Here is a 19,973-nt window from a genome sequence, read left to right as displayed (position 1 = left end):
TGAGTGGTGTAGAAGGCTGTCAGGACTATCCGTGATGGATATCAGTTTGTTCAGTGTCCTCCTCTACATCTCTGCTCTGATGCAGACTCAGCAGACTACAGCAAAGTGTACGCAGCAGTTTGATGGAAAATCTCTAACATTTTCAAGAATCTTGACTTCTTTAGGAAATCGAGATGGCTCGTCGCCTTCTTCTGTACAGTCTCTGTGTTAGTCTTCCAGTACAGTGTGTTGATGTGCTGTCCCAGGATAGACGCAGGCTGTTGTGGGACAGCTGATCACCATCTCTCTGGTAGTTTTTACATTTAGAAGTATTTCTGCTACACCACGCCACCAGTAATGCTCTATATCCTTCAATTATACGTCTAGCAAGTTGTTGTTTTTCCTAAGTATTTGACAATCATAAGTTTTCTTATTTTCTTATTGTTGCTTGAAGCTTATCAACGTCATCATCCAGTCACTGATCCAAACTACCTGAGGCCCAACACTGATTGCGTAGAATTTGCTCATTAGGTACAGTCACCAGAGACTGTCTGCTGATGCAGACATGGACAGACTGCTCGTCATTCCTCTTATACTTTCTAGTGCAGTCTCTCCATGGAGAAGACAAAGAAAAGAAAACTGGCAGGCACAAAGTCTCCTCAGAGCCTCGTGCTTACCATTTGAAGATGAAATTTAAGTCACTTGTGGAGCGTAGCACTCACTAACATGGAATCCATGACACGCCTTGAATTCTTAGTCTATATGGCTATGGGTTTAACTGATAGGGCAGCTCAACATGGCTTAGGTGGAGCTGAAATCCCTTATTGGGACAGGAGATTCAATCCAGAGGCTCCTGAAAATACAATTGAGTTATTTATTACAAAGCGGTTTGTGAATATTTGCAGTGGAGCCTCTTTATATTATATTATTTAATTTTTATTTATTCATTTATTAAAGAAGTATGTCTTGTTCAATGTTACAAAAATCCCTGACATCAAGTAGAATTCTAATATTTGGATAAACACTTACAAACATTCAGAAAAGTCGAGTACTACAAACAGAAGACGTTCTACACAGGAAAAAGTAGGTGAAAATACAGCAAAAACGTAGACTGTATTCAAAAGATGGACATAGCCACCACAGCATCATTCAACGGTCATTTTAAACCGTCAAGTTTAAAGTTTATATGAATCAGATGTACTAAGTGTACGATGTGTCTGACTGAGAAACTCACAGCATGCTCATACGTTTGCAACCTGTCAGTCAAAAAGTAGCCAGGCGACAAATCACGACCTGCTTCACTTTCGTTTTAGTTTAAATAGGACATCGAGTGATAGATACGATTTAAAACTGGTGAATGAGACCATAAACAAATCAGGAAAGTCTTCACCGAGATCACAGGTCCGATTGTATAGCTGACTACATATTATCTTTTATATACTGTCTGTACTTGCTTTGATGTTCTTGGTGGGGTACTCTGACCTGCTGAGCTAACCTTTTTTCATGAGATAAGATCGGCTTCATTTATCTCCGTATTTATCTGTTTATAGTAATATTTTATGGGTCTTTTACTGTATTTAAATATTCCCTCAGGGTTTCAAATAAGGTTTAGGTAAAATGTTTGTGTATATTTTATTAATCCCCTGTAGGAAATTACTCTCTGCATTTAACCCATTCACTCAGTGAAGCAGAGTATAGGGACGGTACCTTGCTCAGGGGTACCTCAGGATTTGAACCCCTGATCTTCCTACTGAGCTATCTCCTCCCCCAATAATGGTGCTATGAAATACACTTTTCTACTTCCTAACTCTTAATAGTTTCAGAAGAGAATGCTGAAGCATAGCAGAGGCTTACAGAAATATTACCAGCATCATAGCAGCTTTTTTTGTGCTACATGTAGGCGAGCTGGTCCAGCTGTGCCTACCTCAACTCGCAGACGCTAAACACAATTACTGCTACTGACCTGTTTCTCCCATTTCACCTTCACAGCCAATCACAAAGAAGCGCAGCACTTGAAGTTTTAATAAGAATAGCCTTTCCTTCTTACTTGTATTTGTGGCCTGACCTTCATGCTAGTCTGACCCTCTCTCACCGTGAGTCTCTTTCTAATTTCTGTGTGTGTTAGTATGGATGGAGCGGACCTGTGTTTTGAGATCGTGAAGAGGGCAGACGCTGGCTTTGTCTACAGTGAAGCCGTGGCCAGGTGAGATTTTATGGCTTTGATTTACTTCCCTGAAAGGCTTCCTGATGCTTTTTTAAAATTATTTGAATCAATATTTGCAACCATGATTTACACAAACACATAACTCTGATGTAACAATGACCTTGCACTCACTTTCTCCCCCCCCCCCCCCCCCCCCCGGCTTAGTCACTACATGAGACAGATCCTCGAGGCGCTACGCTACTGCCACGACAACAATGTCATCCACCGAGATGTCAAGGTATTTTTCATCTGCTTAGGTGTCCAACTACGAAGTGCAGCAGCCCACATTTGAAAGTTCAGTTGTTTCTGTTGTCACGTGTGTTTAAATGCAGTTTATGTTATTACATTTTCCTGCATTTTGGTGATGCATACTAAGTGATTAGACTTTTATCTAGTTTTGTCCAGTTTTGCTGTTTGCTAAATTAGAATTGTTGTGGCTCTGGATTGGCTTGTCTTAAATTTCCAATCCAGCTTAAATGGCCTGTATTTGTATAGTGCTTTACTTAGTCCCTAAGGACCCCAAAGCACTTTACACTACATTCAGTCATCCACCCATTCACATACTGGTGATGGCAGCTACATTGTAGCCACAGCTGCCTGGGGCGCACTGACAGAGGCGAGGTTGCCAGACACTGGCGCCACTGGGCCCTCTGAACACCACCAGTAAACAACAAGTGAAGTGAACGGGTGAAGTTTCTTGCCCAAGGACACAACGACCGAACCGGCAACCTTCCGATTACAAGACGAACTGCCAACTCTTGAGCCACGATTGCCCCGCTAAATACTTTTTGGATTGTTGGCCACGCAAAACAATTGGGTAGGTTGGGTGGTTGTACAGTTGACAAAATTCTTGACCTCCCCAAGTTTATTGAATCCTTGCAGCGCGGAGGCAAAAGCAAACATTTTCTATAAATGGGAATGGTGCAACATCAACTGTTAAACGTGTGACCGATTTATTTTTTTTGCCCATAAGTAAGTTTGCTAATAATGTTGGTTGAAGCTAAGAGAAGCAGTCAACGGAAAAAATAATAGCGCTGCTTTAAAACATTTTATTTAAATTTAAAAAACCCACAATGGTGGCGAGGGAAACAAAGAGTAACTGGCTTCTTTTTCACAGGCCGTTTCAGTGTTTATCTGTCTCACACACTCGACCAAACAACAAATACAAAATTAAACAAAAAGGTAAAAATCAAAATGTCTCTTCCAGCAAACATAAAATTTAAAAAAATCTCTGACGTAAAGTTAAGTCTTTTGTGCGCATCTCAAATAAATAAATGAATAATCCAAAAAGTAGCTATATTAATACTGAAACAAACAAGAAAAGAAGGTAAAATATTCCCTCCAAACAAAACGTATAAATTCTAAATGTGCAAATCAGTTTATATCGCCTGTCGTCATTTACTGGACTGACAAATGCCGGTTGGAAAATTTTTAAATATCGCCCAACCTTAATCCTCCTACAGTGTTGGTCAGGTTGTGTACGTGAAACACATACACAGTAACTACATGGTGGGTCTTCACCCAATTTTTGCTTAAGGTCACATTTGTTGTTTTACTGGCTCTTTTTGTACGTTCACATATATTCAACCTTTTGGTGACCGTATTTACTACTCACCACGTAGTTTTTATACTTCTGAGTGAAAACACTTTCGACTGGTGGTGAATGACATTAGTTTCGTCCTGGATTTGACTGTTTGTCACCCATGTCAACTTCTCAATACACTTTCATTTTCACAATGACAAGCAAAGTTTCGCATTCTTTTTTGTACTTCACACTAGGGCTGGGCGATATGACCCAAAATTCATATCTCGATATTTTTTAGCTGGATGGCGATATAAGATATATATCTCGATTTTTTTTTAAAGCCATAAGTTAAGAACAAAAAGAGAGTTCTTAGTCACACTGTGTCCCAGATGTCACACGGGCACTTTTATTTACATACAGCGTAGATGTACATGAAGAAATTACTCAAAAATAAATTATCAGCATTTATTAAATAATCATGGTCCATAAATAAAAGAAAACAATGTTGTTTTTGTGCATAACAAAAAGCTCACAATTGTGCAGTCAAAATGTAAACTAATAGACGCTGAGCATAATAACAAAGAGACAGATTTCACAGCTGCACCACGTCTCTGAACAGGTGCCATTTGTGGTCCTTATACACACACAGTACGTATCACTCCGCGAGGCTCCTCCCCGGTAGCTGTAATCCTCCGACAATCCATCAAGCGGTGCAGCTCCGTAGCTTAGCAAAGTCATATTAAAATTTTTTTTGACAGATTGCTGAGCGCTGTGTACCACATAAAATCGGTTCGCGGTCAGTAAGCACAACCAGAATTCATACATAAGGCGCATTGTCGATTTTTGAGAAAATGAAAGGATTTTAGGCCGTGCAGCCCCTCCGGGCTGCATGTCGTTAGCGCGGTTAGCTCGCTAACACGTTGACGCCGTCCAGCCCCACGCACGGTAACTCGCTAATGGAGATTTTCCGCTTTCATCTTGTCATTGCCTGCAGGTGAAGCTATGGGGGAGGCGGAGTTGTGTTCAGTGAAGGAGAGGCGAGGCCGAGTAACGTTGCGTAGAGACAAAAGTGGACGAAAGAGGCAAACCTGCGGCTCCACAAGTATAATCATAACGTAACATAGACTATATCGATATAAACGATATTGTCACATTTTATATCTCGTATGAAAATATATCGATATTTTTAAAAAACTCGATATATCGCCCAGCCCTACTTCACACAGTTCATTAACCTGTAAGTCGTGGTGGGTCATAATCTGGGTCAGCCGCAGCATTATTGGCATTCTGGTTAAGTATGCTGTTTTGACAGCGTTTGGCTAGCTGCTTGTTTCCTACTACCTATCAACAAGCTCTGTAACCATTTCAGACCGGACGAGCCATTTGCTCGAGTTTTGAAAGCTAAGAGACACGCTTTATCCTGTCTTCCTTTGTTCTCTCCAACCAGTTGCGGCAGATGGCCACTCCTGACCTGGTCCTGCTGGAGATTTCTTCCTGTTAAAAAAAAGGGTTTTTCTTCCCCACTGTCACCAAACGTTTGCTCATAAGCGGTCATATAATTGTTGGGGTTTTCTCTGTTATTATCAATGTAAAGGGCCTTGAGGTGACGCTTGATGTGATTTGGCGCTATATTAATAAAATGGAATTGACTTAAATGTTTGTCCATTTTTGCTCAGTAAAGGAGTTCAGAAGCTTAATGACACAAGTTCTCCTTTTTCAGGTTTTTCATTTCGTAATGCACCAAAATTTAAATGGATCTGAATGTGCAGGCGGCCACTTTAGAATCTCTTCTATGACAGAGCCATGTTGTTGGGGTTCATGCAGAATGTGGTTTGGCATTGTCTGGCTAAAATAATTAATGTCTCGCCTGAAAGGTGTTTGGGTGGGAACATATAGGTCTGCAAAACCTACGTATACCATTCAGAAGTAAATTCACCTTCCCCTGGTACATTCGCAGATGCTGGTGTAAGCCCACAGAGAACAGCTATGATTTCTAAAAGGAATCTTTAAAAAAAAAATGTATTGGTTATCGTCACGGACAGTTTTTCACTTTGCTTAGTTATCTTAAATAAACTCAGGCCCACAGAAGATGTGTTTCTGGCTCTGATTTATCCAGTCTACTTTTACCTTGCAGTCATGGATGCATTAAGTGACGTTCAATGACGGTGAGTTTTTGAGCACATGGTTTAATTTTAAGGTTGGAATTGTTTTCGGTCAATGCTATAGGCCACAGTCGATCAAGTGTTTCACAGCCTTCATTACAGAGTTTGGGTTTTCTTAATATTTCATTGATGTTATATACCGGAGATGATGAAATCCTCAAGTTTTTTTTTTTGTTTGTTTGCGTTGATGAACCGATTGTGAGATTTTCCACTATTTGTTTTATCAGTAGTGCACAAGCAGTCGTACCCCTCTCCCAGTGAATGCTGGTATCAAATTGGAAATAAGGAAACATTTTTCACGTTTTAAACGTTTGATACGTTGTCCTTGTATTGCTTTCAAGTACATTTTGGGTTGTTATATTTTCCAAAGCATCCCAGTTTTTTGGGGATGGGGTTGCACCAGTTTACCACAGTGCACTTCCACTATTATTCCCCCCCCACATTCGAATCATTGGGGCAGTTCAACAGTGTAGAGCTGTTAAATATGAAGCAACAACAGGAGTAAAGGTTTGATTTGTATTAGCCAGTCACTTGACACAGTTTCCAATATGTTTTAAATCGAAAAAATTAAAGTTCAGTTAGAACTAATGTTTGAAAAACCGTAGTCCTTGAGTACATATTTAGGGTTGAAAGAATTTGAGTAACAAATGGACATGTTTTTCACTGCAGAAGACACAGAGGGGAGGAGATTGGTTGGCTGTTGTTGGCTCTGGTACCAAGCAGGTCCACAGCAGTACAGCTCTTCTGCGTGAGGCTGTAATGGAAAAGAATGTCAGCAGGGCTTCTCTCGAAACACTGCGGCTAAAGCTGACATAACAAGCTATGAAGGGAAACTCTGTGGATCATTTGTGCTGCTGCTTTTTTCGCTCACGTCAGACTATGTAGAACTGGTCTGACATGAGTGATGAATGAGTGAGGAATGTGTGATCGAAAGTAGATCAGTGTATCATTCTGCTTATGATGCCTTTTGCATCTAAAGTAGTCTTCTGTACTCTCTCAGTTCCCTGTCGTTGTGTGGAAATGAGAAACAATAGAGTTGCTAGTGGGTGTGGTTGGACCAGTGTCACACTGATTCAGTGACTCTTAATGTGCTTAAGCAGAGAAAGCTAATGCTATTACTGTTTCAATTAGTTACATGAGGGTTGAGTTATTCTGTAACATGTCCCGACATGCAGTGACCAGTATGCCCCTTTGGCTGCACTCTCTGACACACTCCCTATCGTAAAGAGGCTCTTACTGCTGGCCGTGGGGGTCATACTTTTAACATCACTCTGGGTTGTTTACTGCTAGCTTTGCGTTAGCTGTCTGTGCAGTTGCTTGCAACAGGCTGATGTATTATCAGCAGTTGTTTCTGGCCTGGACATAGTCTGCACTTACTGTCGCATTCTCAGTTTTTCATTGCTTCACTATTTTCCTCCTCCCTGAACACAAACTGAAATCAGCTGACTACGTTACATGTGCACAGCGTGGAAAAGGCATGCATGATTTTTTCTCTCTCTCTTATTGTGCAGATAACTGAGGAACCTTGTAGCACAAGTAATGACACAACTGTAACTATACTGTGACTACAGTAAGGGAAACTGATCATGTACTTTAGATGTCATCACGCTGCTAGATGAGGACAAATCAGCATCAAGGCTCCTCCACCGGGATCACAGTCAGACTTGGTGTGGGATATAAAACGCTTTAATCAGATGTCATGTATACAAAGTGAAGCAACTCGTAGTGCTGAGTGTTCCTAACGAAGCTCTGGCTCCAGCCTGCTGTGTGATACATGGCAGTAAACAGTGGACTGGCAGCTCCTCTATAGTTTGTGCAGTGCAGTGGTAAATCTAGATGTCGTGATATGCCGTGCGATTGATATGTAATACCTTCTCTTACGTTTCCCGTCAGTATCTCTCTAACACCGTCTGCAGCTATTTGATTATGTGCGTGCCTGTGTGAAAAGGTCAATGTAATCGCTTGCGTCAGTGTGTCAGTTGTTTGATTGCACGTCAGTCTTTGGTATTTGTGTGTGCTGCAAGCAGTAAGTAGCTATTGTGTCAGCCAGCTTTTATGACAAGTAGAGCTAGCTTAGGGAAAAAAGAAAAGAAAAACTGTTTTGCATTCACATACCCTGCTTCACATTTTTCTTTAGTGTAAAAGCACTAAAATCCCCTCTGCAGTTAGTGAGGTTAATGCTTTTACGAGATATTCACAGAGCTTAATTAGAACACTTTAATATAAGTACTTTACTGAGTTGGACAAGGCCCATATGCATATTTTGTCACAGTCAGCTCCCAGCTGTTGTATTACTATCTCTCTCTTCAGCATTGTGCCTTGGTATTAGTCATCATAGTCTATATAGTCATATCTCTGTCTTCACTCTGCGGCGCCCCTACATGGATCCCTGCTGAATCACCGGCTTAGTCTTATTGTCTTGATGTGAGCGATACCAGCCTGTGAGTTTGGAGGGGCATAACGAGATGATAAAGCTGCCTGTTTGCAGTGATAGTATGTGTTTCAGTGCCATTCACTGAATTACAGCCTTTTTTATATACTGTCCACACATTTCAGCAATTTAGAACAGAGTGAAATCATTGCCTAAAAACTGTATTTTATAATGCTAAATAGAGTGGTTACTACTACTACTACTACTCTACCTGAGCACTTTATACAATATCCCTTATTCAGCCATTCACACCAACATAAGTACATAGTACTTTCTGTCTAACATCCACACCCATCCAGTGCATAGGAGAGCAACTTGGGGTTAGCATATTTGGCATGGAATCAAACCACCAACCTTCCAGTTGAGCTACAACTACCCCCCTACTACTTTTACGTCCTTCTCTGTGATCTGGTTGTATTTGTGACAGAGTAGTTATATATTCTACTGACTGTTTTATTTCTGGAGTTCAATGAACCCCATTATTATCCAAAATCCTGTCAAAGTCCTTTTCATTTTATATTTACATTATTACTCATCGACATCATTGAGCATTTAATCTGAGGAGCATAAAAATGGTTGCTCAGATCCTGCCATGATGTTTCAGATGTCAGAGTTAGCTTTTAATTTCACTTTTGTCGTTGTTGTTGTTGTTGTTGATAATTTTCCATCTGATGTGCAGCATCTTAAAAAGTTTTAATTACTGCACTTCATTTCTGTGGTAAAAACTTGGTTAAATACCATGTTGGTATGTGTATCGCAGCCTCTGTGTCAACAAGTTTTCTCGTATGGAGAGTACAGAGTAGGTGTTACCGACACTGTGCTGGTGATCAGCATGTTTGTCTGCGGACGCATTTAAATTCAAGGCTTGTTGTTTTTTGGCCTTGTATAATGTGTATATCTGTATAACGCTGTTTAAATGTAACACAGTGACCCAGACCGCTCAAACTGAAACAACAAATGGAACTCACTTCCTCCTGCTTGTTGTTTCACCTATTTGTAGTCTCATGTAAAATGTCTCACAGTAAAGGCGGAGAATTTCCTGGAACTGAAAGATAAGTTGAGAGTTCAGGTATATATTAAACATGCATGCATGCTGCTGTAGCTTAACAGTTTACAAATAAAGCTTAACAATCAAATCCACGTCAATACTAACCAGTCAGATAAAAGTCATTGATCACATTGGTCCTTTATTTTTATTTAAGAGTGTTAAATGTTACCTCCAGCTTGTCATTTGTCAGGATTTACCACTTTTTTGTCTCATAGTTTGTTTTGGTATTAATGTGTGAATAACAAAACTGTATGTCTCAAAACCAACACGAGGAGGTCGCAGCCACCACAGACATCTGATTAAAATAGACAAGTCTAGCTCATCACTCTAAAATGGCTCCATCTATTTAACTGCAGGATGTTGACTTGTAATCAGCTGCATCAGCACAGACTTGCTATGATCAAGTTATCAACACAGAAACAAATTAACTGCAGTTACTAGTGATCAATAAACTTGGTGATTTTACTGAGTTGTAGTTGACTTTTAAATGTGACACATGAATTACAAATAACTAGTTTGTTATGTGATGCAGTAACTATGGGATGGTTGATGACTGAGTTACAGCCCCTTTAAGATTCAAATTTCCCAGCTGTAATGTCTCGTTTTTGCCTTCGACTGTGATGAGGTCAGACTGGAGCTTTTTCTCAAGTTTGACAGATTGTTTTTTCTTTTTTTAATGAATTGATGCAGTTGTTGTCACCAGTGCCTCCGAGCTAAAAAACAACAACAAAAAACTAAAAATACACGCACGTAATGTTATTTAATTGCATTAATTATCTTTACTTTCATGTGACTAATGAGTTTAGTTCTCTAGAAATCTGCCTCTGATACACAAATTTGAGCAGACATGCTTTCAGTGAGAACAGCCTCACAGCTGCTACTCCAAACAGTAATTCTGATCACAATTTAATGCATTTAATGGGAAGCCTGTGAACTGTAGCTCTGAACAAAACCTGGTTTACATGCTTCCTAAATAGTCACTTGTTGGGTTAAATGCTGGTATTTGTATAGACAACCAGAAAATGTTCACCTATACATGAAAAAGTCAATTTTCTCCAGTCGTGTTGCTGCATTACATAATAGACATAAAAATAAACATCCTCTACTACGAGAGCTTAAAATGAGCACTGCTGTGATGATGTGTGGCGTTTCACGTGGCGTTCTGTTGGGTAATTCCTAATGTCAGCTTCACTTTGCTTTAGGCAGCTGTTGCCAGGTTGTCAGCTAGTTCCCCTGCACTAAAACTATATTTAGTCATCGCTGTTTTAAATGGAACATCTGTTAATATTTGAATCTAAAATTAGCCAGATTATTAATCCCTGGATTGAAAGAGCAAAACCCGTGGACTAAACTAGTCAAGTCATTATTGTGGAACAGACAAAGCAAAAATCAGTTTGTCTTTATAAAGTTTTATTTGTCAGATTTCAAAACGGATGCATTTCAGATTTTGAAATACTTTGATTACACAATACTAAAGCTAGCACAATATCACACTATACATATAGAGGGGGAACATTAATGGAAAATTAATTTCCTCTCCCCTCAGTTGCCCTTCACAACTGCAATTACAACAGACTTAATGTGCTTTAGAGTTGATTACTCTGCAGCAAAAAGGAGCCATCATTCAAGCCCAGCTGTGCAGCACCAACATTTTTTCACAGATTTAGGAAGACAGCAGTTGTACAGGATAACTTTGAGATGGCTTCAGGACGTGCATCGTGTTGTAAAATCATCCCCCAGATATGGTCGCGCGTCTTGTTGTAACCTTGCTGATCTCTTCCACCAATTCGGAGACGGGGGTCTTCCTGCCAAGTAGACGGCAGCATGATGTGTGCTGGACAGACTCGGTGAAATCTTCTTCAATTTTAAGTTCAGTGTCCTGCACAATGTTTTAAATTTCAGTCGATTTCAGATTTAGTTTCATTACACAACAGTAAAACAAAAACAATATCACACTGTATATAGAAGGGGAACATTGTACATCTAAATAGGAATTGGTGGAAACTAATTTTCCACTCTGCTCTCAGTTGTCCTTCGCAACTGCAATTACAACAAGCTTGATGTGCTTTAAAGCTGACGGCTCTGCAGCAGCAGTGGGGTTTAGATCCATCTCCTCAAAGAAGCCCTCGTCAAGGCCCAGCCGTGCAGCAGCAACTTGGTTGGGTTTCTGAGAGCGGCGTTTGTCCAGGATTTCATGTAAGATGGTTTTAGGACATGCATCATGCTGTGAAATCATCCCCCAGATGTGAAGTTTGATGACACGTCCCGGCTGTGGTCGATCGTCTTGCTGTGGAACTTCTGTGCTATCATCCCAAATCTCCCCAGACTCGATCCTCTGGAGAACTCGTTGTAATCTTGGGTCATTGTTGATCTCTTCCGTCATTTGGGAGAAGGGAGTTTTTCTCCCAAGGAGTCGTCGAGCGTGGCGTACACTGGAGAGGCTCAGTGAAACTCCCAGATCTTCCTCAATTTTTAGCTGAATGTCTTGCGCAGTCATCTTGTCATTGCTTTTTGTTATCTCATCAATGGCAGCCAAGATATTGCTGTAAAATATTAATAAGAAACAAGAAAACATTAGACAAACAGAAAAGCAAAAGTTATTTTCTGCAGGCTACCATTCAGTAATTCAGTCCTTTGATTACTTACCGACTTTCGCGGCAGGGTTGTCTCTCCTTGTAGTGAACCCTTGCAGTTCTCACTGAAACTTTAATGCCCAGGCTGGCGAGATATTGCTTGAAATCGTGTACTTGTCTCATTGCCCTCATGAGATGAGTCTCCTGGGATTCCTCCTTGCTGATTTGTGCCATGTCTGCTGTAGTACAGTATGTTGCGATCGGCAGCTTGGTAAATAACAGGAGCTTATCTGCTCTCATTTATATAGTTCAACTGGGTGGGTTCCAGTAAACTTCTGAAATACCCCATACTTGACCTAACCAATAGGAGTTCATTTACAATCTCTGTTCAGCAGAAAAGTAGTCAATCATGTAGTGTGTAAATTGTGGTCCTTAACGTGGATGACAAGGGGAGGTGTTAAAATGGCACGCCCACCAGGTGCAGGCAGAAAGGCACTGAAATGTTAATGATGTCTGGCTTGTTTTAACTGCCAGACAAAGAGCTCAAAAAGCCCCAATCAACTTCAATCAACGACTGACCCTTGACTAGGCATCACTGTCGTTGATGATCCGATATGTATGTGAAAGAAACTGCTGTAACTGACAGAAGCTGCAGTTTCAATGGGTCCCAGGAGCAACAGCAGTGTCTATACACAGTGAGCCAACAGCTAATGGTCACATGATTACTAACGATACTTATACAGAAATCTTACATGTGAACTAAAATACATGGGCTTGTTTGGTACCAAAAAAAAAAACTGCCCGACGAGGCATTGATGGACATGTTTATTCAGACTCTGGATGTCAACAAGACTGCAACTGCTTTCAAAACATTATTCATGTGTTTTATTGTAATATTTTTACTGATTTTCTTAAATCTTTGAATCTGACATGTGCCCTCCATAAAATAATTAATAAATTAATAATTAATAAAAAATTAACACTAAATCTAATAAAACTAAACTGAAACAAGAAAGCTCACTCTGGACACTAACTGAAGCTAAACTGAATTTACAGTTAAAAGTCAAAAATGAAATAAAAATAAAAACGAATTATAAAATATTAAACTATAATAACTCTTGAAACTCTTGACACTTGAAACCAAGGACCAGCTGGACATCTAAAGTTGAGCCCTGCAACGAAGCAGTCCAAAATCCATACGGTAACGAAATAGACTGTTATAGTTCTGAGCGGTGTTATGACTCAGACACGAATGTATGAAATTGTCCTCATTTTAGTCTTGGACCCTTAAGTCTTAGAATTTAGAGGGGCCCTAAAAGTGTTGACCTTTTACCTTTATTAAATCTGTTTAGAGAACGTTTGAGAAGTTTTTAATCCTGTCACTGAAAAAAAATTCTAGCATAATGCAACTGTCATTAGAGCCGGGCTATTTTTGGAACAGGCCAGACTCTTATCCACGCTCCAAGCTATACCAGCGAGAAAATCACGATAAACTGACTCAAACCTGCAAGTGATTTAACTTGCTTATCTTATTGAATATAAGTGTTGAGTTAGCAGCTAAATTGGTAAATTTATATCATTTGCCTGGTTCTTTTTTTAATTCCTAGAACTTCCTCACAGTTCAGTTAACTCCCTGAGGCTGTTTTCATCAGAGTTACAGAGATACATTACATAACTTACAGCATATGGCTAAACCTCTATGCTTGGTCTGGTGAGGGAGTTAACTCAGACCAAACCTGTTAGTCAGTCTGATGATTTAGTTTTATTAAGTCAGGCTTAGTGGACTGCTGGGATCACGAGGGAAGCTTGCCAGCCACACTCCTTTATGGTTAGTAAATGAATAGTAAATATTAAAAAGGCACCTTGTGTTAGAACAGTGAGGTAAAAATGCAGCTTTGACATTGTCCCACAGTAGTATTAAACTTCTGTTATCAGTATCTAACAGTGACTCTGAGCCCCTGTCTCCAGCTCATTAGATGTACTGCTGAGACGTATGCCCTTTACAGGGGACACAAACAAAATAGAGCATACACATGCAGAGCTTCGGCAACAAAACTGTGCTTGTTGAATATGGAACAGTGTGAACGTGCCACAGCTTTCCATGCATAAAAGTCACTGAATTCATCGCAATCCTCTTGTTCATAAATCACCATGATGGCTGTGTATTCATCTTCCCACTTGCTTCACCACAGACCTCCACCAGTGACAGCAGCACAAGCGCGCTTGTATGTCTATTTTTGTGGATCTGTGTGTTTGTCTTTGGCCTCTCTCACTGCTACAGATTGTGTGCATGCAAATGCACCGCAAACAGCAAGGCAGGATGAGTTTATCTGCGTCAGCTTTGAAAGCAGAAGTTGAGAGATGAAGAGAGAAGCCAGCACAAGATTGAAGGTGAACTTTTGTGTTGTGGGACTGTTCATATATCTGGTGTCTGTGCTATACAGCCAGCTGTTCTGAAGTAAAGTCATGCTGAATGTTGAATCTGCAAAGCATATCCGGGCTCTGTGTTGAGCCGTCTGAGGAAACCATAAACACAGCAACACTTTGATGTAAACCTGAGGAAAGAGAGTGTGGTGCCGACACAGACCTATACCTTCGTTTGCAGCAATAGTATTTCTTCATTCTCCAGGTGCGCTAAGGTGAGATCTGCAGTCAGATCTTCTGAATGTAAGGAACAGGAAGTGTTCCCTCTGTAAATTTTATAGTGTCCATGTCTTGCATATAACATTGTGTGTCTGCAAGAAAACATTGCACAAACTTCACGCTTCAAGCCTTCTAGTTAAATTTGTGCTCGGTCAGACTCTGTTTGTGCTTGTCCCTTGTTGAGCTTCTGGTGGTCTGTGATAGGTCAGTTTTTCTTACTGTGTTGTAAGTCTCGAATGTATACCTGTGGGTAATATCTGCAGAAAGAAAGCAGCATGTTGGACAATCTTGAAAGTAAAGATAAGTCTGTTCAGAATACAAAATATAGGAACAGTGAATGTGTCTTTAAATGTTGCTGCGCTATTATCTGCATGTAACTCTATCCATTAGATTAAATGTAGCCATTCAGTCAACTGTTTAGTACGTAGTCGGCAACACACATCTGACAAAAGCATGTGTAATATCGCTAGACCCACATTAAAGCTGTTTTTACTGAAGCTCTGGTAAAAAGTGATAAAGTCTGGTGCTGCACGGAGACACCGAATAGCGATATTTTATTAAGTAAATAAAATATTCTGGGAATACTATAAACAACAGCACAAACACCACAATGCTAAGATAGCTTTAGGTGAGCAAACTTCTATTAAATCAGCTCAACTGAAGTGTGTCAAACACTGGATACACTGATTGTGAATGAAGTATTGTGATTAGAGCAGGGCGATATGACCAAAAATATTTATCACGATATACATTTGAAAATTTGTGATAACGATATCCTCAGCATAACCACGTATAATATCCACAAACTTAAAAAAAGGTTATACACACAGAATACGGTAATATTACGTTGAAGCACAGTACGTATCACTCCGCGAGGCTCCTGCCTACGATAGCCGTAATGCTCCAACAGTCCATCAAGCGGTGCAGCTTTGTAGCTTAGCAAAGTCGTACTAAAACATTTGACAGATTTTCGAGCGCCTTGTTCCACATAAATTAGTTTCGAGGTCAGTAAACACAACCAGAATTCAAACATAAGGCACACTGGATTATAAGGGGCACTGTCGATTTTCAGAAAAATCAAAGGATTGATTTTAAGTGTGCCGTATTTTCCAAAAAACACGTTAATAACGATGGCCCGCTAGCATGCGCTACCAAAAATAGTGCTTTGTTCTGTATCTGAGGGACGAAAGCTAAACCAGTTCCACACCACTGAAGTTGCAGCATTTTTAAAAACCAATTCTGGTTCATCTTTTTCATTCAACGATCCACTTTCGCCCTTCTCATTCTCTGTTGCCGCCATGCTTTTTCCTCCATGTGCGTATGAAAACAAAAACACTGCGCATGCATGTTTTACCCATATTCTATCGTGATATTTCATTTTCTTATCATTGCCCAACATTATACCAGTATTACCATGAACGGTATGATATGGCCCAGCCCTTATTGTGATAATCTGATGATATATTGTTTATTGGGGTTTTCTGGTCATTTGCACCTCGACTCTTAATGCAGCAAAACTAGAGGCAGCGATGGCTGCTACTTTTCAAAGGACAGGTTTGTATTTCCTGCTATGGCATCGTATCATTTATATATTCAAGGCAATCACTAATACTTTAAATGTTTTATTATTCTGATTCTGATTATTACATTTAAACATCTTAAAATGTCAGTGACGCACAGTTTTGTAAATATCTCAGCTTACTGGTTGCTAGTTTCAGCCTGTTTACTGGAAGACAGACTGAGGTGATACAGATATCTGTCTGTCACTGTGCTTACATGTTAGACCCTATTCTCGGCTTTATTTGGGGTGGCTTTGAAGCAAATACCACTTTCTACATTTGAATGGGGAAGTGTGATTGATAGGAGACTCATTTCCCCACTGACTGCTTGTCAGTGACTTGAATGTCAGCTGTTTTTACAAGGTAAAACGGTCGTTCTCCTCTCGGACCTCTTCGTGGTACACTTGGAGGACTATTAGCAGCGTCGTTAGTGCTGTTTGTGTGTTGATGGGTGGAGTGAATGGCTTTGTTAATGGCTTTCAATGGGCCTTGAGGTGTCGACCATGAAACTCAGTCATTGCAGTTTCACAGTTGAGCACAAACGTGCACAGTAATATGCATGGCACGTGCACTGCTGCTTTTAATGTGTCTGTGTATGATGGCAAAATAACACCTCTGAGTAGCCCAGTGCTTGTCAGGTTTTCTTATGAATTTGCAGCTACATTTGTTTGTTTGTCTAATCTAAACGGAGATGACTTTAGTTTCCCCTACCCCCGTGAAACGTGCTGGGAGATCAGTTAAATCAACCAGTCCATATATATGTATAAAAACAACGCTGGTTTCCTTCAACTTCAACAAAGTGGGAATCAGTCCAATATTGTGTAGTCAACCAGGAATAAAATATTTTTCTCTTTCCCCTGTCCCTTCGTCCTCTCACATGTATAGACACAAATTGAGTAACAGCAGAAATTAAAAATTAGTGCGACAATAAAACGATTGCAGGTTGCTGCTAGTTTGCAAAGTTCACCTTATGTTAAGCCTTACAGCTGATTAAAATATAAGGAACATCAGGTGTTGTATTAATGGCAGTACATAGGAGCTGCTTCATTTGAACTTTGACTGTTTCATGCAATTCCTGTATGAGGTGCGCATTCGAAAACCTAAAGACTTGCAAAAAAAACCCCTAAATAAAACAAACCCCTGCAATCTTTACTACAGCTCGCAACTTTTCAGACATTAGCAGCAGAACACCTCCTGAAGCTGCTGGCAGTAATGCACTTTTGTGTCCGAGTGCATGTTGCATGAGCCCCACAAAAGGCATAAGAAACCACAGTCACAGTCCTCAGCAGCAGCAGAGGAAAACCACAGGAAATAATACAATGTCTGAGGAGACCCACAAACAATGCACACACCCTTGTGTAAACAGAAAGTGTATACAGATGCAAAACACGCAGAGGTCTTTTGTTGATACTCCCTAATGCAAACCTCTGGCGTTTCTAATGAAGCTGAATGATTGGGAGAGTGATGTGAATAACATTGGCAATCAGTGGGCTGCCACGGGTTAATGGGGGTAAGTAAGTGTGACTTCATTTATTTCAGCTCCCCTTCTTGCTAATATATTTCAACTGTTAATTGATAACAAACACAAACGAATACACAGGAAAACGAAAATAACCTCCAGCCATAATATTACACCAGACCACAAGTCCTGACCATCATGTTATGTCATCACGGAATGTGTTTTATTACAGAGGTTGGCTAAAGTTTACAAGTTTACACGTCAGCCATACGACTTCTGTCCCATATAGCCTGCAATAATTGCTCATTTTTTCTAACTATAGTCTGCGAGCCACTACAGCTAATGTGGCTATCATGTAATTGCTACTAGTTAAACGGCTAATGTTAGTGTGTGTGCCTTAAAGGTAATTGAAATGGGAAATCTCTTAAAATTCAATGTTGTGAATGTCCCAAGTATGAGCGACAAAACAGGAATATGTAAGGCTGGGTGGTACTGTTAGTAACGGGCTGAGTGCATCTTTTATGCATGGAAAAAATTCAAAATCTTACCAAGTACATTTGTCTAATTTCTAGTCCAAAAAAATCTTATGACACTTAAAATAAGACACAATCAGCTACAGAGTAACATTTCAGTGAGATGTTTGAACTTGTTTTAGACAGTGCATCTTGGATATGGAGAATTTTCATTTGTTCCATTGGCACATTTTTTTCACTTACTAAAAGATATTTTTGCTTGAAATAAGTGAAAGAAAAATCTGCCAATTGAGCAAGTGAAAATTCTCCAGATCCAATATGCACTGTCCTAAAAGTTCATCTATCTCACTGAAATGTTAAGATTTTGAATTTTTGCAGTGTGAAGGCCTTCCTCAACACAACACTTTTAACCTAACAAGAACAAGAATTCCTGTTCATGCTATATTTAAACCACACTGGGTTGTTTTGCTTTTGTTTTCTGCTACTTCTCTGTCTGTTTCCCCTTATAGAGTTTTAGAGATGTGAAAGACCCCAGTTAGCACTCATGTGTCAAGGAGTCCTTGCCTTTGCAAGCTTAAATAAGATGTGTGAGGTGTCCAGCTATAAAGTAGAAGAAAGTATTTAACAATTCAAAAGCGATATCTCAGCCGGTGTAGTCACCAGTTACATGAAAACCTTCACTTATTTTCCGGCTAGCAAAAAGCTCCAAAAATGGCCTGCAGCTGAGCTTAGCACATCTCCACTTGTTATTTTCCTCTTCTTCCAACCACCCCCGACTCACTGTGAATTCCTTCTCTCCTGGCTATGTTTCTTTGGCGTTGATTTATTTACTTATTTATTTTTTTCCTCTGGCCTGTGCCTGTCTGTCTGTGAGTATTTGGGGGAGAGCACACTGGAGGGTATCTGATACTCTCTGCTGCCTGCTTCAGTCTGAATAGCTACTGCGGCCCCTGGGGGCCAGGGGATACACATCTGCAGGAGCCACACTTCACAGAACATTGTCTTCTTGAAAACTCCCTCAACACACTCTCACACAACATCAGCACAAACAATAGTGCACAGTCTAAACCCTCAGAATCAATGGACACACAAATACTGAAAAAGACTTTTCACACACAGGCATCAAACACTGATCGCTTGTTGTTGCACATGAGGACCTCACTACAGACATTTTCATGCATGCACGAGTGCAACACCATGATGTCACGTCACAGCATGTGAATCAGAAAGAGAGAAGAGTGATTTTACCATTTTACCACTATTAAGTAATTTGTATTTGTAATGACTTGTACTTTCAGTTTACACCTGAAAGGATATTTCTTTGTTGCAATGAAATACTATCTACTGTACTACCTTTAAAACCTTTATTTATCATATACATTTTTTATTATTTAATATACCTCAAAAATAAACTACGAAAAATATCTGAGTCTTTCTGTTTTGACTGTTAAGTCTGTTTTATTTATAGTCAGTAGCACATTTAAACAGCAGAAGCTGACCTGGCCTGTGCTTTAGAGACGGGCACATTTACATTCCAGGTCTCCAAAAAAGCCTTTTTCACAATACATGAAAAGCTTAACGGTGGGTTTTGCTGTATTAACTAATTATTATTAGTTAATTTTTATGGAAAGTGAAAATCACAGTGATCATTAAAATGTGTTCAGAATTAGCAAATTATTATCATAAGTCATGACACGCTGCTCTCCCCTATATAAGCTTTACTTAGTATTAGATCAATTCCAAAGTTTGTGGTATCAAACAGAAATAGGTAAATGGCAAATAGCAAAAGTGCTGTATTTACATAATGTAAACAGTTATTGATGTCAAAGTTAAAGAAACCTGAAACATCAGAATAGATAACAGAGCAGACAAATGAAATGCGTGGAGAGGAATACAGCAGAGACCTCCAAAAGGACAA

At 39.8% G+C, this 19,973-nt stretch overlaps 1 protein-coding gene across 16 annotated transcripts in view; it reads left to right on the top strand.

The window, feature by feature from the left end:
* Nucleotides 1–19,973, top strand: part of caska (calcium/calmodulin-dependent serine protein kinase a) — a 175,464-nt gene that overhangs the window by 78,568 nt on the left and 76,923 nt on the right. For all 16 annotated transcript variants that reach the window (XM_014412508.4, XM_014412513.4, XM_014412516.4 and 13 more), the window contains exons 4-5: nt 2,105–2,182; nt 2,348–2,420. In XM_014412508.4, the coding sequence (XP_014267994.1) occupies nt 2,105–2,182; nt 2,348–2,420 (151 nt within the window). The remainder of the gene's footprint in view (nt 1–2,104; nt 2,183–2,347; nt 2,421–19,973) is intronic.

The sequence above is a fragment of the Maylandia zebra genome, linkage group LG16 (assembly GCF_041146795.1).
Source record: "Maylandia zebra isolate NMK-2024a linkage group LG16, Mzebra_GT3a, whole genome shotgun sequence".
Taxonomy (NCBI): domain Eukaryota; kingdom Metazoa; phylum Chordata; class Actinopteri; order Cichliformes; family Cichlidae; genus Maylandia; species Maylandia zebra.
This window is presented reverse-complemented; position numbering and strand designations above follow the sequence as displayed.